The 27,202-nt window shown below is 40.9% G+C and overlaps 1 protein-coding gene across 50 annotated transcripts in view; it reads left to right on the top strand.

Annotated features, from left to right (window-relative positions):
• The window catches only part of RIMS1 (regulating synaptic membrane exocytosis 1), a 528,602-nt gene that overhangs the window by 292,222 nt on the left and 209,178 nt on the right, over positions 1-27,202 (top strand). For all 50 annotated transcript variants that reach the window (XM_050950597.1, XM_050950547.1, XM_050950548.1 and 47 more), the window contains 3 exons: positions 21,232-21,299; positions 22,731-22,841; positions 25,460-25,559. In XM_050950597.1, the coding sequence (XP_050806554.1) occupies positions 21,232-21,299; positions 22,731-22,841; positions 25,460-25,559 (279 nt within the window). The remainder of the gene's footprint in view (positions 1-21,231; positions 21,300-22,730; positions 22,842-25,459; positions 25,560-27,202) is intronic.

Genomic DNA, 27,202 nt, shown 5'->3' with positions numbered 1-27,202 from the left:
GAGCAGAAGAGGCTGCCAAAAGTACTTACACATTGATATGATGTGAGGTACTGATCCTGGAAGTGTTCATCCTACGGATGCTCCTTAGCCCTTCCTTAATGAATTTGGCCATGCTTAAGTATTTCTGGTTTTTCTGGCACTATACAGTTCATATGAATGGGCCAGAAAAAATTTGTTACTAGCCTGCTTTGATGATATTATTTATTAGCTGTATTGTGCCAGAGAAACGCTTTATGCTGTACAGATACATATAAAGAGCATTTCCCAAGAACTTACGATGTAAATAGAGCATTACAGATAATGAGGTGAACAAAAGCAAAGTGCTAAAATTGTTATAGTTGATCCATGACTTGCTATTTCCATGTTATATATATAAAAAAAAAACAACAAAACATGATTTGTTCCTATTACAATGTGAACTAAGGAATCCTACACCTTCTTCATGCTCCTTTTGTTTAGCATACTGTTAATTTTAATCTTATCTTCCTCTTTCATTCAGTTTTACTCTAGTCCAACTCTTCTTTGTCCTGGTGTCAGTCCTGTCATTTCTTAATACCTTTCTCACTCCCAACCCACACCCACTGCAGTTACTTCATTCTATTAGAAGTGAGAAAGAAAGAGCCAGCTAGATGAGATCTATAACTGGTACCAGGTGTTCCAGTGTAGTTAACAGAGTTCAAAGTCCAGGTTCACAAGTGAGGTCTCTTGGCCTCTCCTGCCCTCAGCAACAAAGCAGCTTCTGTTGCTGCTCCTCACTGATGGTAGATGGAGTCTGCTGTGGCCAGGGCGGGGAAGGGGCTTCACAAGCTTCTCTTTCTCCCAGCAGCAAGACATCTCCTCCTCTTGTCACTGTCTGGTGGTAGTGAGGGCATTTCTGCTAGTTCAAGAGACTGAAGCAGATCCTAGTCTAATAATTTCTCCTGCTTCCAATTGCAACAGGATGACAACAGCTACCGCTTTCTGTTAATTCAATTGAGCAAGCCAGGTATAGAGACTGATTCTTATGGCCTTCCCACCTATAGTAGGGCCCTACCAAATTCACGGTAAATATTGGTCAATTTCATGGTCATAGGATTAAAAAAAATCATAATTTCACAGTGTTGTAATTGTAAGGGTCTTGACCCAAAAAGGATTTTTTTTGGGGGGGCACAAGATTATTCTAGGGGTGGTTGCAATACTGCTACCCTTACTTGTCAGCTTCTGCTAGCAGCAGTGCTGCCTTCAGAGCTGGGCAGCTGGAGAGTGGGAGCTCAGAAGGCAGAGATGCCTCCAGCAGCAGGGCAGAAATAAGAATGGCATGGTATGGTATTGCTACTCTTACTTCTGTGCTCTTGCCTGCAGAGCTGGGCCATCAGTCAGCAGCCGCAGCTCTCTGGCCATCCAGCTCTGAAGGCAGTGCAGAAGTAAGGGTGGCAATACTGTGACTCCCCCTAGAATAACCTGGCAACCCCCCTACAACTCCCTTTTGGGTCAGGACCGCCAATTTGAGAAAATTGGTCTCCCCCATGAAGTCTGTATAGTATAGGGTAAAAGCACATAAAAGGCCAGATTACACGGGGGCGGGGGGGGGGGCAGATTTCCCGGTCCGTGACGCTTTTTTCATGGCCATGAATTTGGTAAGGCCCTACCTATAGGAGCAACATCTCCTGTTGCTCACCAGGCAGATCTGCTGTTGCAGTTAGAAGGTTGTCATTAATGGTCCTAGGAGCTGGGAAGAAGTCTTGCCCAATCATCTGGCTCATGTAACACCTGTTAGAAAAGAGACATTAATAAACTTGATGCACACTGACCTTGGGATAAACTGTTATATATTGATTCACAGGCATGTGATGTTTTTTCCCTAAGGGAGATTGACTGTTCAAACAGAGCATACAATTTTATTTAGTGGGAGTTGAATCTCTGAAGCTGCTTGCTGGAGCTCAAGTGAGCCTTATAAAAATTCCAGACTGAGAAATGTGTGTTTCTGTGCGTTTAGGCATAAATAGTATCAAAATGGATTTAACTTTTCTCTTCTTTAAAACTTTGAAATAGTTCTAAAACTAGTTTATGAAATCCCTTTGTATATGCTTATGCCTGTTGAAATTTTTGTCTGCATTAGAGATGTACCTAAACCATTAAGTTTTGGTTGGGACTTTGAGGCAAATTTGCTTTATATTTGGATGTTTGGGATTGGAGTACGAATTTACACTATTTAAATTTTAAATATTGCTAAAATACTTTTCAATATAAAATATAATGTACAATAGCATGAAGAATTATTAAAATGTAAATGGTGCACATGAATATTTTCCTGCACAAAAATCTTTATTAAAAGACAACGTTGACATCCACTCGGCCATTTGCCATTTTAAGACTTCCAAGTATACTCTTATTTTTTTAAAAAATCTAAATATCTTGTAAATGCCACTTCTGTTTTACCCTAAAGTTGCAAAACATTGTCTATTATTGTAAAATGTGTCTTGACAAATTTCAATTAGCTCTGCTTGGTTTTATGAGATTTGGAAGGTGAGGAGTGAACAATGAGTGTCTGTGTAAGCTCAGAAGCTTGTCTCTCTCACCCACAGATGTTGGTCCAATAAAAGATTTTACGTCACACACCTTGTCTCTCTAAAGCTAGTCCTGTTACTCATGAGGACTCTATTTGTGAAGGAAGATGGCAAACCATCTGATGTTTGAGCTTCTTTGTGTTGATAGCGAGTTTGTGGTAATTTTCTGTGTAGCAGTCTGAAGGACGTTGATACAGTTTTCCTTCATTTTGCACAAAGGAGCTGTAGAGCATTTTCAGAGTTGCTCTCCCAAGTCCCTGAGACCTTGGAAGACTTGTCTTCCACACCAAGGACTGTCTGCAACCAATGTGATTGTCAAGAAAGTTAATGTTTGCTTTGTAGGCTTTGCATTAGCAACTCTATATAATGTGTAGATATCTATTCTGTGTGCTAGTATAATCCGAATTTGCCTAATATGTCTACAGCTGAGGTAGCAGCTACTTATCTGGTGAATCATTTGAGCACAATATCTATTCCACCTAATATTCTCTCCATTTCAATAAATTTCAGATAGAATCTGGATTTGTAGCAGCATTTCTGGGCAGTTCATTTTCACTATTCAAGATCTTTTGGAAGCCAATGTGAATGTGGCAAGAAGGTTGCAGAAATCTCTTTTTAGCTTGGAAGCCTCAGACAAAGCCACATTTCAGCTTTGCAATTCGGATAAATCCATCATTTTTGCTGTTTACCTCATATCTGCCCTGCTGATTTAATAGAAGGATTTCACCGAAAATGATCAAATTTGCTGATAGGATGGGCATAACATATTATTAGGAAAACATATTTGAAGGAGTCACTACTTTGTTGCTGAAAATATCCATTATCCTTATTTTAAAGGGATCATTTTCGTAACAACCAGTCTTAGATACTTATAAATCAAGTGGGATATATGCTGGGAGTTGGGAGAAATAGGATTGGGTATAATAATAAAATAGATGAGGATAGTCAGTTTTTGTTTATTTCCACATTCTGATTGAAGACTGGGGTATATACTATTCATCAAATATTCTATAAATTTATTCCAGTTAAACTGATACAATTACAAATCAACTCTATCTCCCATAGTCCAGTAATATTAATTACACAGTAGAAAAGATAATAACAGAGGATGTATTTCATCATTGACAGGACACAGCATTTTGAATTTTTTCTTCAGGAAGTAGATTTTGATGAATATGCATTTATCTGTTTCAATCTATCATTAATCATAGGTAAAACATGAGTTGTAATGTGATGTATTTTTTTTCATCATATACCTAGGAGTAAGTCATGATCATTAATCATTAAGTCCTTTGAGATTTTCTTTAATGTAGCAACAACTTTTTAATATGCTTATTTTCATAGGACATCATTTGTTTGAATTGCTCCATGATTTTACATTTGGATAGGTGTTTTAAAAATCCGTTTTAAAGCACTGGTTAAAACTTTCTAAGAAGTTACTCATTTGGTAATTAGAAACTTGTTCTTTTGTAAACTTCCTGAAATTGTTCATGTTGTTTTACAATTTTTGCTAATCGAGATAGCAAAAGACACACACACACACTCTTAACAATAAGAAGAAAAATGTCATTGTGTATATGTAACCAAAATTTTTTTTTAGTTCATGGGACTCAGGGATCTGAGGGTCATAGTGGATCACAAGCTAAATAGGAGTCAACAGTGTAACACTGTTGTAAAAAGAAGCAAATATAATTCCGAGATTAGCAGGAGTGTTGTAAGCAAGACATAAGAATGGCTCTACTGGGTCAGACCAAAGGTCCATCTACCCAGTATCCTGTTTTCTGACAGTGTCAGTGCCAGGTGCCCCAGAGGGAATTAATAGAACAGGTAATCATCAAGTGATCAATCCCCTGTCGCTCATTCCGAGCTTCTGGCTAACAGAGGCTAGGGACACCATTCCTGCCCATCCTGGCTAATAGCCATTGATGGACCTATACTCCATGAATTTATCTAGTTCTTTTTTGAACCCAGTTATGGTCTTGGCCTTCACAACATCCTCTGGCAAGGAGTTCTACAGGTTGACTGTGTGTTGTGTGAAGAAATACTTCCTTTTATTTGTTTTAAACCTGTTGCCTATTACTTTCAATAGGTGGCCACTAGTTCTTGTGTTATGAGAAATAGTAAACAACACTTCCTTATCTACTTTCTCTACACCAGTCATGATTTTATAGACTTCAATCATATCTCTCTTTAGCCGTCTCTTTTCCAAACTGAAAAGTCCCAGTCTTATTAATCTCTCCTCATACGGAAGCTGTTCCATACCCCTAATCATTTTTGTTGCCCTTTTCTGAACCTTTTCCAATTCCAATATATATATTTTTGAGATGGAGTGACCACATCTGCACATAGTATTTATGATGTCGGCGTACCATGGATTTATATAGAGGCAACATGATATTTTCTGTCCTATTTTCTATCCCCTTCTTAATTATTTCCAGCATTCTGTTAGCTTTTTTGACTGCTGCTGCACATTGGATGGATGTTTTCAGAGAACTATCCACAACGACTCCAAGATCTTTCTTGAGTGGTAACAGCTAATTTAGTTGGAATTATGCTTTACAATGTGCATTACTTTGCATTTATCAACATTAAATTTCATCTGCCATTTTGTTGCCCAATGATCGAATTTTGAGAGATCCTTTTGTAGCTCTTCGCAGTCTGCCTGAGTCTTAACTATCCTTAGTAATTCTGTATCATCTGCCAATTTTTCCTCCTTACTGTTTACCCCTTTTTCCAGATAATTTATGAATATGTTGAATAGGACTGGTCTGAGAACAAACCCTTGGGGGACACCACTATTTACCTCTCTCCATTCTGAAAAATGACCATTTATACCTACCCTTTGTTTCCTATCTTCTAACCAGTTACCAGTCCATGAGAGCACCTTCCCTCTTATCCCGTGGCAGCTTACTTCGCATAAGAGCCTTTGATGAGGGACCTTGTCAAAGGCTTTCTAAAAATCTAAGTACACTATATTCACTGGATCCTCCTGGTCTACATGCTTATTGACCCCCCTCAAAGAATTCTAGTGGATTGGTGAGGCATGATTTTCCCTTACTAAAACCATATTGACTCTTCCTCAACAAATTATGTTCATCTATATGTCTGACAACATTGTTCTTTATTATAGTTTCAACCAGTTTACCCGGTACTAAAGTCAATCTTACAGGTGTGTAATTGCCGGGATCACCTCTGGAGCCCTTATTAAAAATTGACGTCACAGTAGCTATCCTCCAGTCATCTGGTACAGAAGCTGATTTAAATGATAGGTTACAGACTAAAGTTAGTAGTTCTGCAATTTCACATTTGAGTTCCTTCAGAACTCTTGGGTGAATATCATCTGGTCCTGGAGTTGTATTGCTGTTTAATTTATCAATTTGTTCCAAAACCTCCTCTATTGATATTTCAATTTGGGACAGTTCCTCAGATCTGTTACCTAAAAAGAATGTCTCCTCAGCTGTGAAGACCGATGCAAAGAATTCATTTAGTTTGTCTGCAATCATCTTTATTGTCCTTGAATGCTCCTTTAGCACCCTGATCATCCAGTGGCCCCACTGGTTGTTTAGCAGGCTTCCTGCTTCTGATGTACTTAAAAAAATAATTGCTATTACTTTTGGAGTCTTTGGCTAACTATTCCTCAAATTCTTTTTGGCCTTCCTAATTGTATTTTTGCATTTCATTTGGCAGTGTTTATGCTCCTTTCTATTTTCCTCACTAGGATTTAACTTCCACTTTTTAAAGGATACCTTTTTGCCTCTCACTGCATCTTTTACTCTGTTGTTCAGCCACGGTGGCTCTTTTTTTGGTTCTCTTACTATGTTTTTTATTTTGGTATGTACATTTAAGTTGAACCTGTATTATGGTGTCTTTAAAAGGTTTCCATGCAGCTTGCAGAGATTTCACTTTTGCCATTGTACTCTTTAATTTCTGTTTAACTAACCTCCTCATTATTCTATAGTTCCCCTTTCTGAAATTAAATGCAACAGTGTTGGGCCGCTGTGGTGTTTTTCCTGCCACAGGGATATTAAATTTAATTATATTATGGACACTATTACCACGCGGTCCAGGTATATTCACTTCTTAGACCAGATCCTGTGCTCCACTTAACACTAAACCAAGAATTACATGGTGGGTTCCAGGACCAGCTGCTCCAAGAAGCAGTCATTTAAGGTGTCAAGAAACTTTATATCTGCATCCTGTCCTAAGGTGACATGCACCCAGTCAGTATGGGGATAATTGAAATCCCCCATTATTATTATTGCCTTTTTTTATTTTAATAGCCTCTCTGATCTCCCTGAGCATTTCACAGTCACTATCACCATCCTGGTCAGGTGGTTGGTAATATTTCCCTACTGCTATATTCTTATTATAAAGCATGGAATTTCTGTCCATAGAGATTCTGTGGTACAATTTGATTCATTTATGATTTTTACTTCATTTTGATTTTACACTTTCTTTCACATATAGTGCCACTCCCCCACCAACAAGACCTGTTCTGTCCTTCCAATATATTTTGTACCCCTTGTAATTCTTCAGCTCTACTCTGTGTTGCTTAGGCCTCAACTGTAATGTTGTGTCTAGTTCTGAGCACCACATTTCAAGAAAGATGTGGACAAATTAGGGAAAGTCCAGAGAAGAGCAACAAAAATTATTAAAGGTCTAGAAAACATGATTTATGAAGGAAGATTGGTTTTGCTTAGTTTGGAGAAGAGAACACTGAGTGGGGACATGATAACAGTTTTCAAGTATATAAAAGGTTGTTAAAAGAAGGGAGAAAAATTGTTCTCTTTAACCTCTGAGGACAGGACAAGAAGCAATTGGCTTAAATTACAGCAAGGGTGGTTTAGGCTGGACATTAGGAAAAATCATCCTAACTGTCAGGGTAGTTAAGCACTGAAATAAATTGCTTAGGGAGGTTGTGGAATCTCATCATTGGAGATTTTTAAGAGCAGGTTAGACAGACACCTGTCAGAGATGGTCTAGATAATATTTAGTCCTACCCTGAGTGCAAGGGACTGACTAGAATACCTCTTGAGGTCCCTTCCAGTCCTACATTTCTATAATTATATAATGTAAGAATGGCATACAAAAGAGATTCAGGGTAGAGGAATAAAGTGGAACATGTCTGCAAACAAAAGTTCCACTGCTTTAATTATCAGACCGGCTTTAGGACATGCAGGGCCCGATTCAAAAGAGCGGCCCCCGAAATGCCACCAAAGACAATGGCAGTGATTGAGCTGCCTCCGAAGATAGCAGCCAGAATTCGGCAGCAGCTCAATCGGTTGCTGCTGTTTCTGGCAGCACTTTGGTGGAAGGTGCGGGGCTCCTCTTCCCGATGCTGCAAGGCCCAATTCCCAGGAATCGGGGGAATTGCCCTAAAGCTGGCCCTGTTAATTATACCTCTGTGTGTGTGTGTGTGTTATATATAGATATCGATACTTTTATAAAAGTGCTTATACTAGTATAACTTATTCTCCTTCCCATACAGGAAGGAGAACAATCTTTGCTGATGTAGGCACTGTTATACTGCTATAGTCACATCCCCAGTATGGTTTTTAGTGATATAACTATTTCAGTTAAAAAAAGAAAACCCACATCCCTAAAATAGTTATATTGGCACAAAATCCATGATTAGGCCAGGCCTTTGTCTGTCCTACAAGGGAAGGTTAAAAGAACTAGATATGTATAGCTTTGGTAAAAAGACTAAGAAATGATGATCTGGAAAAAAACAGAAATATTTGAAGATTGGCAATTATAGCAAAAGGATGGATTTGTTTGGAGTATTCTAAGACACTGTAATTATGAGTTAAAATAAGAAATTAAGTATAAGATAATTTAGCCTGGATGTTGAGAAAAATCACTTAATAAATTCTGCAGCTCAGTGTCTCCCACAATTCTGATATGTATGAGGAATTCCCGTCCTGTCTGCAGTTTCTGGAGGTAGTTCAATATCACAGACATGATAGCCATGCTCCTTGCTCCAGCCTGCTCCATATCTTCTGCTATATAGGAGCAGTCAAGCAGTAATTCACTTTGCACGTGACTTTTTTTTTTTTTTTGTGGCCAGCTTATTATTTTATCATTTTTTTCGGGCAGTAGCAAGCAGACGCTTCTTTCTTCTCCCTCTCCTGGATCAGCTTTGGAGCAGTGAGGGTGCTCTTAGCTGTGCAGTCCCTCTGAGCCAAACTCTGGCTTGCCCAGGTATGGCAGATCTGTTGCGCAAACACCAAGGTAAATTCAGGCGATGTTCTCTTTGTGGGGCAGCCTTCACAGATTATTTGGAGGCTGAATTGTGCCCTGCCTGCTCTCAGCCAGTCAACCCTTGCATTGCTAGGACATGGGGTTCTGAATTGGACGGGCATGTTGGGTCCCCCCCCATCCCAAGAAGCCGTGACTCCAATACAGAAAAACCTGATCTGGAGAAGCAGAGCAGAGAGAGATATTAAGGACAAGCACTTCTGCCAAAGGGGTAAGTCCTAGGGCAGAACAGGACTGGGAGGGGGGAAACCCTTTGAGGGGCTTCAGATCCCATCTTACCCCCAAGTCCTAAAATGGATCCTAAGTTACCCAGGGAGAGAAGGAGGGCTCTTACTTGCCTCCCCTTCTTCTCAGCTCAAATCAGGGTATTCCGGCAATGAAACCCCATCCCTGGGCAGGGTGACTGGGACCCTATGGGGAGGACATGGAGGAAGGGTTCAAGGCACTACATAAAGCAAGCCACACAAAAAATGCCCTGCCACAGCCAGAAAGGCTTTAAAAAACCCTGAAAGAAAAATAAAAAGTATAAAAAAACCTAAGAATTATTTGTTCTCTGGTTCAGACACCTCCACCTCCCCTGTCGAAGGGAAACTCTCAGATTCAGGCTCTGAGCAGGAGATGAAAAAATACAACACAGGATTTTTTTCCTCTGAAATGTTTGAAATCATGTGCAAAAAGGATGCATCAACAATCTAGATCTAACCTGAGCAGGCACGTAAAGGGAAATACCTGCCTTCTAAATCCTCACCTGAGACAGCAATCCCACTGCACCCATCCTTTCAGCATGTGAGCAGAGAGGAACAGGAAACCCCTAATATGGGTAAATGTATAAGTAGCCATGCACTTAGATGTTACAAGTTGCAAGAGCTAAAAAATGCTATTACAGATACACCAAAAGTTGATGCTGCAGTGGCATCTCTAGCAGAAGATATGGTAATCCAATCTAAAGGGGATTTCTTTCCCAAAAGAGCCAACTGATAGAAAGGTGAAAGCTACCCTTAGAAGGGACTTTGAGCTTTTGCTGGTTACTCTTAGAGCATCTCTGGCAGCTACATGCTTTGCAAGAGCCATCCTGACTTGCAGTCTGCACTTAAGAAAATTTCCCTACCAACTGCCTTTGATCAATAGATGCTTAGAGATTTTTAAGCTGAGGCCTCGGAATGTATGTCAGCAGCCAGACACCATACCTGGCTTTGTGCCTGAAAGGTTGACACTCACTCCAAACAAATTCAGTGCTCATTTGAATTCACAGGTTTTCACCTCTTTGGGGAAAAACTAGACAAAATAGTCACGAAAGCCCTGCCAAACTGAAATGGTCCTTCCCTTTCCAACTCAGTGCTCTAAGGAGGAATAACAATCCTAGCAACAGACAAAAAAAGCTTCCTTCATCCATTCTAGCAAAGATAACAGAGGAAAGAAACAGGTATATTGGGAAAATCCTGGAACTGGGGATCACTTGGAAAATCCCACGGGGGATCCATTGCCACTGATAGCCTGCCATGACAATAAATTAATGTGACTGGACCCAGGCCTGAATCTAGGAGACGGAATTTTCCACTTCTCAGGCAAATGCTCTCAAATGACCACAGACAAATGGGTAAAAGAGAAGTGAGTTGTGGATATTCCCTTAAACTAAGTTCTCCACCTCATCTAATCCCCCACCCCAAGCAACTCCGTAAAATGTGAGTGATGTTAAATGAAATCTCACATCTCCTGGAAATAGGAGCTATTATAAACCTAGTCTCAGATTTGGACCTTAGCGTCCAAAATATAGGGGTTAGCATGAAAACCTCCAAGCTTAGTTACCAGCTTGGACCTGGTAAAGCTGCCACCACCCAAAAAATTAGAGTGTTTTGGGGCACTCTGGTCCCCCCAAAAACCTTCCCTGGGGACCCCAAGACCCAAATCCCTTGAGTCTCACAACAAAGGGAAATAAACCTTTTCTCTTCCCCCCTCCAGGTGTTCCTGGAGAGACACAGAAGCAAGCTCCGTGAATCTAAACAGAGGGACTCCACCCTCCCCGTTCCCAGTCCTGGAAAAACAATTACTTCCCTCTTCACCCAGAGGGAATGCAAAGTCAGGCTAGTAAATCTAACACACACAGATTTCCCCCTGACTTCTTCCTCCCACCAATTCCCTGGTGAGCTGCAGACTCAATTCCCTGGAGTTCCCCACTAAAGAAAAACTCCAACAGGTCTTAAAAGAAAGAAAAATACATACAAATGGTCTCTCTGTATTTAAGGTGACAAATACAGGGTCAATTGCTTAAAAGAAATATGAATAAACAGCCTTATTCAAAAGAATACAATTTAAAGCACTCCAGCAACTATAGACATGTAAATACACAACAAAAAACCAACTTTGTACTCACAACTTGGAAACAGAAGATTAGAAAGCAGGAAATAGAAAAATCCTTCTCTAGCTGAGAGAGATTCAGGCAGAAGACAAAGAACTCAGACACAAACTTCTCTCCACCCAGAGTTGAAAAAAGTCTGGTTTCCTGATTGGTCCTCTGGTCAGGTGTTTCAGGATACTTTTTTTTTCCAGGTGAAAGAGACATTAACCCTTAGCTATCTGTTTATGACACGCCCCCCAAATTGCAGACAGTGGGGAAGCTCACTGGCGGCGATTTGCTTCTAGAACTTTAAAATAAACAGATTACTACAACACATGCACCTTTACATATACCACTAAGTATATAACTAACAGACTTGTACATTTAAGAACACTTTTTAACTACTAGATTGTGGGAAACTCTCGAGAGAGTGCATCAGCTACTTTGTTAGAAGCTCCTGTGATGTGCTGAATTTTAAAATTAAAATCTTGGAGAGCTAAACTACAATGAAGAACTTTCTTGTTGTTCCCCTTGGCAGTATGAAGCCACTTTAGTGCAGCATGGTCAGTTTGTAGTTGGAACCGCCCTCAAACATATGGGCGTAGCTTTTCCAGGGCGTACACAATGGCATAGCATTCCTTTTCACTGACTGACCAGTGACCTTCCCTCTCAAGACAGTTTCTTGCTGAGAAACACGACAGGATGGAAGTTGTGATCTGTTGCTTCCTGCATGAGCACTGCTCCTATACCACGCTCAGATGCTTCCATGGTTACTAGGAATGGCTTGTCAAAGTCCGGGGCCCTGCTGGCGCCCACTGGCATTGAGTTTGAAGATGTAGTTGCAATTGCTGGTGCTGGTTGCTGTTCCGATTCCAGGCCTGGGACTGGAGGTGCTGTGGCTGTTTCAGTGGTTGGCATGGAATCCGGGTTTACTACCTCTGTCTGGGTTTCTGGTAACACAGACGGGGCGTCTGTGGACGGCTCAGGAACAGGAATGGGTCTGGAAGCTTGCCTGGTTTGGCTACGTGTAACCATTTCCACTCTCTTGGCCCGCTTCACCTGGTTGGCCAAGTCTTTCCCCAGTAGCATGGGGATAGGATAATTATCATAGACTGCAAAAGTCCACATTCCTGACCAGCCTTTGTAGTGGACAGGCAGTTCAGCTGTAGGCAAGTCTACAGCTTGTGACATGAAGGGGTAAATTGTTACTTTGGCCTTTGGGTTGATGAATTTGGGGTCTACGAAGGATTGCTGGATAGCTGACACTTGTGCTCCCGTGTCTCTCCACGCAGTAACCTTGTTTTCGCCCACTCTCAAATTTTCCCTTCGCTCCAAGGGTATTTGAGAGGCATTTGGGCCTGGGGATCTTTGGTGTGATGGTGGTGTAATGAATTGCACTCGGATGGCGTTTTTTGGACAGTTGGCCTTGATATGTCCCAGTTTATTACACTTAAAGCATCTTCCATCTGATGGGTCACTGGGTCGAGGTGAGTTACTGGAGACTGGTGAGGTGGAAGAATAGTGTGTCTGTGGCTTTACTTGGGTTGTAGGTGGTGTTTTTGGCTGCCCTCGGTTGTAGGGTTTATGGTCGGTGTGCCCCTTGGGGTATTCGTTCCCCTTGACAGTAGCTTTTTTGCTTTCTGCCACTTTCATCCATCTGGCTCCAATCTCCCCCGCCTCAGCAAGATTTTTGAGTTTTTCATTTTGTATGTACCGTGTTATGTCCTTAGGAACACCATCCAAGAACTGCTCCATTTGTATGAGGAGGTGCAGTTCTTCCAAGGTTTTAACATTGTGTCCTGATATCCAGGCCTCATAATTTTTTGCAATGTAGTAGGCGTGTTTGGGAAATGAGATATCTGGTTTCCACTTTTGGGTTCTGAAGCGCCGACGGGCATGATCTGGGGTTATCCCCATTCTGTATCTGGCCTTGGTTTGAAAAAGTTTATAGTCGTTCATGTTGTCCTTAGGCATTTCAGCTGCCACCTCTGCTAAAGGTCCACTGAGCTGTGGTCTCAATTCTACCATGTACTGGTCTTCAGGGATGCGGTACCCAAGACAGCTTTTTCAAAATTGTCCAAGAAGGCCTCGGTGTCATCACCTGCCTTGTAGGTGGGAAATTTCCTGTGCTGTGGAACCATAATTGGCGAAGGATTGTTAGGATTGGCTGGCGCATGCAGCCCAGCTTGCGCTAAGTCCAGTTCATGTTTTCTCTGTTTTTCCTTCTCTTCTCCTTCTTCTTGTTTCCTTCTGTGGGCCACTTCTTCTTCTTCTAGTTTTCTGTGGTGGGATGCATTTTTGGCTTCTTGTTCTCTTTTATGGGCTGCCTGTTTGATCTGTTCTTCTCTTTCTTTTATTTTCATTTCTTTTTGTTTTATTTTTAGTTCCTGTTTGTTTTTTTCCATCTCTCGCCTGTGCTTGGTGTCTTTGATTTGTTCTTCGGCCTCCATTTTTGTCTTGTTAGGCATAGTTCCTGTTTTCTTGTGTTGGGGTGCCCTCCGGTGTTTATCTTCTGAACTGCAGGTTCTCTGTTGCCTCCTGGGGTCTGCCTAGCAACAGTGCCTTTTTCCCTTTTTTTTTTCTAGCTAATCTTTTCAATGTAAAGTAAACCAGAAAAACCACTTTATTTGCATGAGTATAGTGCTGGTATCTGCCTCCTAATGGGAGTGCTATTGTGTGACAAAAGACCCTTAATAGTCTCTTAATGGTTTCTTGCTTAATATGCAAGCCACAACTGCCAGAGAGAGCAGAAAAAAATTCTCTCTGGTTCCCTTTTAAAACCAAACTGTTTCTCTCTGCTAAAAAGCCCCTAGCAGAGAAAAGAAAAATATGATACTCCTACTGGCTTCTGGATTCTATCTTTCCCACCGCTGCCACCATATCATAAACCTAGTCCCAGATTTGGACCTTAGCGTCCAAAATATGGGGGTTAGCATGAAAACCTCCAAGCTTAGTTACCAGCTTGGACCTGGTAAAGCTGCCACCACCCAAAAAATTAGAGTGTTTTGGGGCACTCTGGTCCCCCCAAAAACCTTCCCTGGGGACCCCAAGACCCAAATCCCTTGAGTCTCACAACAAAGGGAAATAAACCTTTTCCCTTCCCCCCTCCAGGTGTTCCTGGAGAGACACAGAAGCAAGCTCCGTGAATCTAAACAGAGGGACTCCACCCTCCCCGTTCCCAGTCCTGGAAAAACAGAATTACTTCCCTCTTCACCCAGAGGGAATGCAAAGTCAGGCTAGTAAATCTAACACACACAGATTTCCCCCTGACTTCTTCCTCCCACCAATTCCCTGGTGAGCTGCAGACTCAATTCCCTGGAGTTCCCCACTAAAGAAAAACTCCAACAGGTCTTAAAAGAAAGAAAAATACATACAAATGGTCTCTCTGTATTAAGGTGACAAATACAGGGTCAATTGCTTAAAAGAAATATGAATAAACAGCCTTATTCAAAAGAATACAATTTAAAGCATTCCAGCAACTATAGACATGTAAATACACAACAAAAAACCAACTTTGTACTCACAACTTGGAAACAGAAGATTAGAAAGCAGGAAATAGAAAAATCCTTCTCTAGCTGAGAGAGATTCAGGCAGAAGACAAAGAACTCAGACACAAACTTCCCTCCACTCAGAGTTGAAAAAAGTCTGGTTTCCTGATTGGTCCTCTGGTCAGGTGTTTCAGGATACTTTTTTTTTTCCAGGTGAAAGAGACATTAACCCTTAGCTATCTGTTTATGACAGGAGCAATATAAAGCAATAAAAAATCCTCCATTTTTTTAAATTGTCCAGAAGCATATGAAGGGTCAGAACCATCTTGGATTTCAAGCAGCTCAACAAATGGATGAAGATGAGATTCTGTATGGATACCCTAGCTTCAACAGTAATATCTGTCTTTTTCGTGTCTGTGGATCTAGCAGATGCACATCTCCACATTCTCATATGACCATGGCACCACACATTACTGAGATTTGCTTACAGCATAGCCCACTACTAGTATCATATGCTCTCATTTTGCCACCCCTAGGGTTTTTATTAAGATGCTGGTGGTAAATAATAGCCAGACTCAGGTCTCAGAGCACTCACCTATATCCCTTCCTAGACAACATCTTGATCATTACTCTGACCAAAGCAGCAGCATGTGAAGCCACAATGTGGACACTGGATCTGCTTCAAGCACACAGATTTGTGATAAACACCAAGAAGAGCTCCTTGACTTCCTCCACAAAGGTATTTCACATGAGAATGGAAATAGACACAACTGTGGTGTATATCAAAAAACAAAGTGGAACAAGGAGTGTAATCCTATACACAGAAGCAATGGTGATAATGGAATGGGCAGTGAGATCTTTCCCTTCTAGAAGAGCAATACATATAAACGGAGAACTATACAAAAAGGCAGAGTGGTTCCTGAATCAGGAAGTCTTCTCTCTGATTTTGCAGAAGTTTAGCCTTCTGGCAGTTGACCTGTTTGCCAGTCATAAGAACGCAAAGCGACCGATGTACTTCACCAGGGAAGCAGATTCCCAAATTCCTGGGGGTGGGTGCTCTTTCCTCAGATAGTTACAAGGCCTCTTATATGCATTCCTACCCTTTCCACTTTTGGGGAAAGGTGATCCAGAAGGTAAGGCAAGAAGCAGCAATGGTGATAGTGCTAGTCACTAGACAAGGAGAATGTGGTTTTCCGATCTGATAGAACTGACATTGGAACCACCATTGTAGCTATAAGTAAACCAGAGACCTTTTACCAAAGGCCATTTCTCCATCCAGACCCAGACTGTCTACATCTGACAGCCTGGGTATTGAGAGGGAAGAATTAGCCATGCCAGGATTATCTTCCAAAGTGATTGGAACTCTCTTCTTCTCCAGGTGAGCTTTAACCCTAAAGGCCTATTCCTCCATCTGGACTAGGTTTAGCTCATGATGTCAAGAACACAACAATTATCCCAAGGATTCTGGAGTCCCAATTATCTTGGACTTTCTTCAGGAAGGTATAGACAAGGGACTTCATAGCATGCCAGGTGTCAGCTGTAGCCTCCTATTCATAGAGAACCCTCAGATACCCAGATTTCTCTGAGCAGTCAGACTGGCTAAACCTGTAGTTAGACCAGTCTTTCCCAAGTGAGGCCTACCACTGGTGTTAAAAGCCCCATACTTAGCCAGGATGGGCAGGGATGCAAAACCATACTGTGAAGTGTCTCTAGTCTGTGTTTGCCAGAAGCTGGGAATGAGCGACGGGGGATGGATCACTTAGTGATTGCCTGATTACTGAAAACAGGAAACTGGGCTAGATGGACCATGGGTCTGACCTATTATAGCCGTTCTTATGTTCACGCTCCCTTTTGAAACAATAAAATCAATATCTCCATTGTACCTATCCATCAAAACCTGTTTTCTGGTTGCCATCATGTCTGCTAGACAAGTTTCGGAACTGGCAACTGTACCCATGCAGGAACCTTATGGTGTGATCCATAATGACAAGATGATGCTAAGAATTCCAGAATTTTTCTTGCCTAGGGTTAATTCATCTTTCTATGCCTCCCTTCATTATGTCCAAACCCACCACATTTAGCAGTAAAGCTGTGGCACACTTTATATGTTTGAAGAGCGCTAATGATCTATAGCAAGCACACCAAATGAACAAGATTGGGGTCCTTCTTAGTCTACTTTCATCTGAAGTGGCCAGGACTCAGGATATCCAGGCTATACTAGCTACATGGATAAAGCTTTGTATCTTAGAAACATATGAAGCATCAGTTCCTCCTGTCCAGATGGCACCAAAGCACACTCTGCAATATTTATGTTGACTTTGTGGGCAGAAGGAGCTTGTGCTTCCACTGCAGACATCTGCAGGTCAGTAAGGTGGTCATTAGTTAACACCTTTATTAGGCACTGTGACATGGACTTTCTGTTCTCTGCAGAGGCCTCCTTTGGCAGGAAGCTTCAGGCAGTGGTCCAGTAGTAGCTTTACAATTTTGGGCAATTAACTTAGCAAGGTCTTCCCTATTTCATTCTGTGTTTAATTCTCCCTACCTACTGTTGTTCACTGCTTGCTATTTCCCATATGTATCAGATTTGTGGGAGACACTGAGCTGCAGAATGGTAAATTCCTTACCCAATAATTTCCTTTCTGCTTACAGTGTCTCCCACAATTCTCCTCTCTCTGGTTCTCTTCCTAACCAAGGGACAGTGTTTAATTTTGATAGTTGTGCTAGTAGGCTGTAACCAACAGTACATAGTTTATTGGCTGGCATTTAAGTTATTCTTACTAATCATATTCTATGAGTTTTTACACAGCTATGGAATGAATCATCTGTCAGCAGGCCAGAGAAAAGGGCACTGTTAGCACAGGCTGAGCTACAGCCTTTGATCTGCCTCTGGAAATTGCAGATAGGAGAGTAATAGCCATAGGGTGACCAGATGTCCTGATTTTATAGGGACAGTCCTGATTTTGGGGTCTTTTTCTTTTATAGGCTCCTATTACCCTCTGTCCCGATTTTTTACTCTGGCTATCTGGTCACCCTAAATAGCCCGTATGTATCAAAATTATGGGAGATGCTGCTAGGCGAAAGGAAATTATCAAGTAAGAAATTTACCATCTCTTGTATGGTGGAAGTCCTGTTGCTGGTATTATTTATAATTAGGCATAATTATATAATTATAATCATAATACTACTTGTATTCTATTCTGCTCTGTTCTTATAGATGGCATAGATGCCAGCTTGTAGTTTAGGTTGCTGAACACTTTATAAGATGTTTTCAGTGGCTTATAACTTTCCAAAATATAAGCTGTTCACTGAAATTTTCCATTCCAGGGTTCTGACTCAGGCTGATTTTTTGGGTGGGATAGTGGGAGGATTTTTAATTAAAATAGTTCAGGTATTTTCAGGAATGAGGTTTGGTAAAAATATATTGCTTTGCCCATATTAAAAAATATTCCAGTGGTTTTGTTGAGAAGCTATAGCACCTCCATGCTTTACGAGCCAGTGGCTTAACAACAGGAGGTAACTCTGATGTCATGCCTTTTATCTGCCCTGTAAACTTGCTAGAATTTGGCCAAATTATAAGCCTCTAAAAAAATTGGAGTTTGCACATGCTGAGTTGAGACTTGTTTGAATTCAGTAGCTAAATTCTCCAAAGATTCCATCTCTTCTGGGCATGTACTGTCCCAAGATGCAGGGACTAAGCAGGACTGTCCCTGCAATTGCTCCTCTTCCAAGCTACCAGAATCTGCTGTGGCAGTGGGCACCAGAACTTTGAACATGGGAAATGGATCCCCCTGCTTGTGCCCAAGCAGTGCTCTCCATGTTCATGCCCATGCAGGGTAGAGGAGGAGGATGCAGCCTGACTGAAATGCAGAAGGTGAGAAACAGAAGAGGGCTGGGGACAAAGGGAGGAGTTTGGGGTAGCAGGAAGGGAAGGGATTTGATGCCTAGGGGGATTAAGGGCAAGACAAGAGGGAGGAGCAAGACCAGGGGGCAGAAAACTGGGGTGGAGAGATAGAAACAACATTACAGGAGAGGGACAAGAGCACAGGGAGAGTGAACAGGAGAGAGGGAAGGAGCAGATGAGGCCAGGTCAGGGCAGGAGGAAGGGGAGACTGGGGAGAGGAAGGAAGACATGAGCAGAAGCTTGGGGATGGGAGAGACAGGACAGGAAGGATAAGAGCAGAGGGACAGGGACAGGAGTGTGGGCGCAGGCAGGAACCAAGGAAGATAGCAGTGGAGGGTGGGGTACAACCTCCGTTCAGCCCCCTTGTGCATATTACATGATCACATCCAATTTTTTTCATAGGACCCTGCCTCCTTTAGTACACTAAAAAGGACACTCAGACGCAAATTTGAGATTGTATTACCTACCATGAAATTATTTCGTAACTAATTATTTGTAACCCCTTGGTATTGGGCTGGTTTATCGCTTCTTCGGTTAAAGCAATTTGAATGAACACATTGTTTTGAGAAATCCCAACTGCCAATGAAAGGGATATGCAGTATACAAAACATGACACAAGCCACATCGAGATGTGAAGATAAAAGTATAAAGGTTCTTTTTGTTATTGTTGGTAAGAAAGGTTACTGTTAACATTATATTTAGTTTTTGGTTTGGTTTTAATCACTGATATCCCATTTTGTTTGGATGTTTATTTCTATGTATCTGTAACAGTAATGATCTAAAAGTGTTCTTCTCTTATATAGTTATGCTTGCTAAACGTTAATAAAAGCACCCAGGCACTTTGTCTAAAGTGTGTCTAAAAAGTAAATTGGGATTTTCAGAAGTAAAATACATATTAGAAGTGAAATCCTGACCCATTGAAGTCAATGGGAGTTTTGCTATTGACGTGAATGAGACCAGGATTTCACCACAGGGTTTTTAATAATCACCAAAGCATGCCTAGGCATATCACAAGACAAGTATGTGCAGATTTTCTCCACAATATACCCTCTGCCAGTACAGACTGTGGGGCATGAATTGTCATCATTTAAAAACATAAGGAAAATAATGTACATATATGTTTGAAGGCACGCAATGTTAAACTTTCTTTAGTGAGCTTTTTTTTCCAAACATAATAAAGAAACATCACCAGACTGAGGGGAGACCACATGCCAAATATGAAAGTAAAGGTCCAAATTCAGCCCTTGGTAAAAGATGAATTGTTTGGTGGGACAACTCCAATTACTTCCAGGGCTGAATTTAGCGTACATAGTTCAGTCTTTTAGCTCTTTGCATGGTAAATGATCAAAATAGCTAGTTTTAATTTGTTCCTTTATCATCAGTTTTATTTAAACTTAAATTGTCCACTTTGGGGCCAAGATCAGGTATATAAATACAACTAGCATCTCAAAAAGGGTTTAGAATAAGTTGCCCTTTTCATCTTCAACTGTTGCTTTTGATAATACTCTATATTGTCACAAAGGATAATATTAATGCAAAGGTATGAAAGGTAATAGAGTATATGGGACATATAAATACTGCGTTTTTAAAAAGAGAAATGATCTTTTGCAAAAAAAAAGAAAAGGTTGAAAAAACAAAAAAAACAACATATCAGGCTCTGTTCTCATTGCATCAGGCTCTCCCTTCCCATTTGTTCTATTCCATCCTGCCTCATTCTCCCAAGTCCTTCCCAACACCCTTTGCAGCCATCCCTCTCATCGTAAGGTTACATTCCATATTTGGTTGGTCAAAATACACTGCCAAGTCATTTGTTCTCCAGCCCTCCCCATTACACAGCCCCCTGTGAGTTTAGACATCCTTTATTGCTTCATCCCCAGTGCATGCAGCATGCTCTCCCCCTCACTCAAAGTCTCTCATAACACTGGATCTGTGATTCCAATCTGCACTTGCTCCCAAGTCCGCTCGAACACATTCACTGAATTTCCTCTACAATACCCAATTGATTCATGATTGCTCCAGCGTGCATTATCAGTCGTCTCTTCTCTCTGCACATAATGCATGTCACCTCTGTCTGTCCTGAACAAAAATAAAAACCACAACCTTGAATTAAATCTGTTGGCATTATTTCCTGTGACTGTACTTCTACTTTGTTTGGTAGGCTGTGTTGCATTCCTAAATGGCTGGCTCCCTCTGTGTGTTTCCTGAACTGTGCATCTCTAGAGTACTCATCATCATTGCGCGCAGGCACCACTTCATAGTTTCTTCTTGTGGTTTCTGTTGGCCCCTCCTCTGGTCAGCTGTAACCAAATGTCTCTTTTTAGTGTCTGCTTACTCTAGAATCATAATTAGCTCTTTAAAGGACTGGCACTATGTGTTCATCACAGTAAGGTATGAAAGGGGGCATTTATCACTGGAAGGTGGGATTCAGCAGCACAGAAAGTTAAGTTGGGGCATACAGCAGATATTCAGTGAACTACTGAGAAATTGAAGGTCTTTGTACTGTGACACATTTTTATTTTTGAAGTGTTAGTATATATTGTTGTCCCTAAATTAAAACATTTAATATCATTCAAATCATGGTATAATTTATGCATTTGCTTCATAGAATTATTGTACATTAAAATTCATGCATGCAGATGATGCATTCACACACATTTCTCTCTATAGGAGATTACACATTTCTTTCCATTCATATTCTTCCAGGTGACTTGGATTATTACTGGCTGGATCCTGCCACGTGGCACAGTAGAGAGACATCCCCTATTAGTTCGGTAAGATATAGGCAATGTAGGTTTATAGTGGTGCCTTCTAGTCTTAGAATCTATTCAATTATGAATTTCAGTCTTGTAAGATGTTCATTGATACTAGAACTTTGTTCTAAAAATGTGAAAAAAGTGTTTCTAGATCATGAAAATCAAAATAAGGAAGAGATTTTCTATCTGAATCTGTATTAGAAAAATAACTTGAGTATTTAATCTGAAATAGAGATTTTTTTCAAATGAGGGATTGTATTTCAATCCATTAGGCTATCAGTTAGACACCAATGATGTCAGCAGAATTTTTGCCCTTGACTCCAATGGGAAAAGGATCATCAGACTTTTACTATATAATGAACATATATTAAACAGCCGAATAACATAAATATTATTCTACAGGACTGTTATTTTTTAAAAGGAATTTTGAAGATAGTGGAATACAAAGTAACGCATTTATTTTTACAAGCTGAAATACATCTTAAATGCATTAAGCATCAAATCCGTCTTATAACTGCACTTGCACACTTTCGGTGTTGAGATAATTTTACAATGAGAAGGGGTAATTGTAAATATTTAATGAAGCAGGAGTCAAGAACTGTAGTTAGGGCCCTACCAAATTCACAGTCCATTTTGGTCCATTTCATGGTCATAGGAATTAAAAAATAGTAAATTTCATGATTTCAGCTATTTAAATCTGAAATTTCCCATTGTTGTAATTATAGGGGTCCTGACCCAAAGAGGAGTTGTTGGGGTGGAGGATGGGGGGTGAGAGGAAGGTTGCAAGCTCATTGGAGGGGGACTGTTGGTACTACTACCCTTACTTCTGCACTGCTGCTGACAGCAGCACTGCCTTCAGAGTTGGGCAGCTGGAGATTAGCGGCTGCAGGCTGGGAGCCCAGCTCTGAAGGCAGAGCCACCGCCAGCAGCAGCTCAGATGTAAGGATGGCATGGTATGGTATTGTCACCCTTATTTATGCACTGCTGGCTGGGTGCTGTCTTCAGACCTGGGCGCCCAGCCAACAGCTGTTGCTCTCCAGCTATCCAGCTCTGAAGGGAGTGCAGAAATAAAGGTGGCAATACCATAACCCACCCCCTTAAATAACCTTGTGACCCCCCCTGCAACTCCCTTTTAGGTCAGGACCTCCACTTTGAGAAACGCTGGTCTCCCCCTGTGAAATCTGTGTAGCATAGGGTAAAAGCACACAAAAGATGAGATTTCATGGCGGGAGACCAGATTTCACAGTCTGTGATACGTTTTTCGTGGCCATGGAGTTTGGTAGGGCCCTAACTATAGTATTATAACAGAGAGAATTTTGTCAGACATTATGCAGTCAAAGATTAATTGGATTATCTCTACTGTGACATAACTATTTAGCTGATTCTATTTGTGTGTGTAAAATAGGAAGAGATTTCCACTTTTTTGCTTCCACTGATATTTTCTAATAGCATCCCGTAACGTGGCAACCATCTAAAGAGGGAGATCGCTTAATTGGACGTGTTATTCTTAACAAGAGAACTACCATGCCAAAAGAGTCAGGTGCATTACTGGGGCTGAAAGTAAGTATTACAAAGGTTATGCTGTAAATTAATTAAACTTCCATTAGCCTAATAGACAACAGTTTATAGTATATCATAGATATCCAGAAAATCTCCAATTATACTACCATGTGAGACCAATTTTACATAGTTATGTTAAAAAAGACTGAAAGATACTTTTCCCCCTGTATATTGGACAGCATCCTGAATTGATGCAAATATATCAGATATTGCCCTCCACTCCCTTATGCATACTAGGACCCCATTGACGGTGCAGCCTTTTACCATGTAACATACAGTAGCTGCAGCTGATTGTGTCCATTTAATCTGTCATGAATAATGACCTCAGTATGTGGTCATTATATTTTTATATATATATATTACCCAGATATAAGAACACCTTCTCTGTCTCTCTGTAAAACACACAAAAATAAAACACAAAAGAAACACACACACAAGATAGATAGATAAAACATGGTATGAAATTCTATAACTTAGATCCTGACCCTATCATATACTGAGTACCTCCTCAAAAATTCTTAGGACCACAAGTACTCTGAGATTGCAGGTGTTCAACAAAGCTCAAGATTTAGCCTCAGGTGTTTTATTATTTTGTTTTTTTAAACTAAAATTGTGCAGGATGGATGGAAATGCATCCTAATTCAAGTGGACTTTATTAAGCCTTGGAAAATTAAAGTGAAATATTATCAGGGGAAACCTTCTTTAATCCATATTTTACATTGGCCTATTTACCCTGCAAAAGAACAGAACTGTTTTGTTTAGAAGGCCGTGAGGTAGAACACAGTCTATTCATCTGCCTGTTCTCCAAGCATAAGCAGTACATCCTAATGCATTCATGGATTTACCGATTTTACTTCATGCATTTCAATCGTGTAATCTTCATCTCACGTTCCACATTCATGAGTGTCATCTAGACACTAATATTCACAAAATCAGTTTTTAAAATCTGCACTTCCAGGAAGAAACACAAATTGCACACAGTGTATAACAGCGCATGTGCATAGTTTTGGATAGGTCATCTTAAATAAATAACTGCTCTTCAAAACCTAGCAGTGCTGAGGTTTAATATAACTATCTTTTAATATTTTTGCATCTGTAGCAAAACTGGTGAGTTTAGACTTTTTGCCAGTTTCACCCTGGGCCCCAGAATTAAGACTTTTAGAGAACTTCTAATCTTCCTTTCTTGTCGTACCATGATTTGTTATGTGCCATACTACAGATCATTGACTCACCGGTGGGCTTAGCATCTGTCCTGTTGCATCTTTAAAGCTAGGGGAGACTGCCTGAGATTCAATTGTATAAGTCAGTGTACTAAAATTAAGATCAGCCACCACTGTGGCAACGTGAATAAATAAAACTTTATCAATGGCTGCTACACTGGGTAATGGACATTATAGTGCATTTCATTATAAAACTCTATGCAGAATATTTCTGAGAAGACCACTGGCTGGACAGATTCATTACGACAACTTAACCATTCAGGAAGGACAGCATGATCAAAATATTGGTTTTGTATTGATTTAAAAAAATCTTTAGGCCTGTACTTCGTGTAGATTTTTTTTTTTTTTTTTTTTACTATGAGCAAGTGGTGTAACTTGTGTCATTACAATTTTTTGTATTTTGACAGCATTTTTAAAATTCCAAATAGAGACTCTCAGCCCTGGATAATATGTCTGAATTGACAGTGACCACTGTAGACAAAAGCAAAATATGTTTTATTGCTACACCTATTCACATACTGTAAAAATGTCAGTATGTCTTTGTTTTTTGTATTGATGTTATTTATTAACTGGAGTGTCATTAATAAGACAATCAGTAATTTCTGCATGCTGAGAGGAAAGAGGTTTTAGCGCTCTTTCTTGCCTGAGTCCCTTTGAAGAGACTCATGTCACTTTCTCCATCAATGTCCTGTGCATCCTTATTTGGAGGACAATCTCATCTCTGTTGGACAGAGGATGGGAGAAGTCTGGTGCCTCTGCCTTACTTACTCTTTCATTGAATCTTTACTGTATTCTGATGAAGATGTCAGTGTCTGTTGTTAGCTGGTAATGATATTGTTCCATGTGTTGGATTTAGATGTACTATTCTCATGTATTCCCTAATACTGCACACAATACATTTTTAGTTGAGAGTTTCAACTTTTACATTATTATTTTTTTAGCACTTTTGTAGTGACTGCTGTGTAAGGAATTTCCATGCTTACAATCTGCTGTTTCTTCACATCCCGAACAGTTAACCCTAGATTTGAACAAAACATGTTTTCTTGATTATTGTCTCAAAAACCCCACAACTGATCATTTCTGATATTTGAAATGCTATGCTATACATTCTGAATTAGACTAATTAAATTATTGTTTTACACAGGCAAGTAAAAGGGAATTTCAAACTCTCTTCACTCTCTATGTGACACAATTCTTTTTTATACGACACTCTCCTTAGCGTGAAGTCCATATACAAATACCACTGATAATAACAACACAGTTAATTATGAATGACTGAGGCCCTAGTTTTAAATATAATGTTAATGTGATTAAATAAACCATACAAGCTAAACTTAATATTCCTTAATATGTTGCCCAGTTTGTGGTTTGAAAACTCATAAATTTATGATTATCCAGGTTGTTGGAGGAAAAATGACAGATTTAGGACGACTTGGTGCCTTCATTACCAAAGTAAAGAAGGGTAGTCTAGCGGATGTGGTGGGACATCTAAGAGCAGGTAATGAAATCAACTATTCTCAGACAAATTTATGTTGTTGTTGTGACTTTTTAAAATGAAATTGTTAATGTGTTATGTGGATAATTTTCATATAAAAATATTGTAAATAATGAAAAATGTTTTTCATGTTAATGTGGGCAGTTTTAATAACATGACTACTGTATCACTACATAATTACATTTTGCTTACATATATGTGCAAATTCTATACAATAGTTGTTAGCTGCTGAAGGGTCAACGTTGAGTTTTGCCAGTAATATTAATAAAATAAAGAGTGAATGGTTTTAGGAAAAAATGAAAAGATTTTCTCAAAATCATTTTATCGTGAAAATTGTTTGTAAGTAATACTCCAGACAAAAACAACTGAACAAAAACAGTAAAAAGTGCAATGCCTTGAAAATGAACTGCACCTAGATTTAATTCTGAGATTGGCAGCTGGCAAAAGGTAAGAGGGAAACTGGGACTGGAAATTAAGGGGGAAAGTGGTGACTGGGACTGGCTGGCAATGAAACTGGGACTGGGAGCAAAGGCAGAGACTGAGACTGGGAGCTGGACTAAATCGATAAGAGACTGAGGGAGAGAGGAGACAGATCTGACAAGGACCCAGAATGCTGGGGAAGAAGTGGGAGTGTCTAGGCAAAGAGACTGGGACTAGCAGCTGGAAGGGAATAGGCAGACACTGCAATTGGATGAGGAGAGAGCCTGGGAGATAGTGAGGACAGATGAGGGGATTAAAGGCCGAGTCGGGTGTGAGACAATTAGATGAAGAGCCAGGAGGAGTGAATGGAGGACTGGCTGGGTGAGGAACCTGGTGAGAAGTATTTGCAGGCAGTTGGGAACTGTCAAGGAGACTGCGACTGTAAGTGTAGAGTCAGGAAGAGTGAGACTAGGACTTGCTAGGTAAAGGGACTGGGATGAGAAGCATGAGACAGATTGGCTAGGTTAGGAATATGAGATTGGAAGAGGGACAAGTTGGAGGGGATAGGGCAGAAGGAGTCAAACTTGGTGGGAACTGGTAGGTAAGTCTGTGCCCTCCAAAGCCTGGAATGGAACCAAAAACTCTTGAATCTCTCTGCTCCTTTTCTGTCAGCAAATATCTGTGAAAACCAGTGACAGTGTGTCACATCTCTCATTAGTCCTGGTCCACACTGAGGATGACAACCTATTACTGTTATCACTTACTCCATTAGCTTAATGGACAGAGGTCTGTGCAGTGGATCTAAAGCAGGGGCTCTCAGCCCACGGGCCGCATGTGGCCCAATTAGCACAGAGCTGAAAGGCTGTGCCTGAAATCCTGGATTCCAGCTGCCCAGCACAGGGGTATCTGAGCTGCCCCACTGTAAAGCACAGAGTGGTACAGCTGGGCTGCCCCGCTGCCCATTGTGGTGGGGTCAGAGATGCCAGCATGCCCAGTGTGGCGGGAGTTTGGGGTGGGAGCTGTCAACGGGCCCCTTGGGGTCAGGGGTTGCCAGTGGCCCCACAGGATTGAGGGTCAGGCTCTGGGGCAGTGAGGAGTCAGGGCTGCCAGCGAGCCCCACAGGGTTGGGGATCTGGGGTTCCTGGCCGGCCCTGTGAGCTCTGGGGTCTGGTGCAGCTGTCCAGCCCCACAAGCTCTGGGACTGCTGGCCCACCCCACCTGGTGGG

This window comes from Gopherus flavomarginatus, chromosome 4 (assembly GCF_025201925.1).
Source record: "Gopherus flavomarginatus isolate rGopFla2 chromosome 4, rGopFla2.mat.asm, whole genome shotgun sequence".
In the NCBI taxonomy this organism is placed as follows: Eukaryota; Metazoa; Chordata; order Testudines; family Testudinidae; genus Gopherus; species Gopherus flavomarginatus.
Note: the sequence above shows the minus strand (reverse complement) of the source record. Positions and strands in the feature narration are given on the sequence as shown.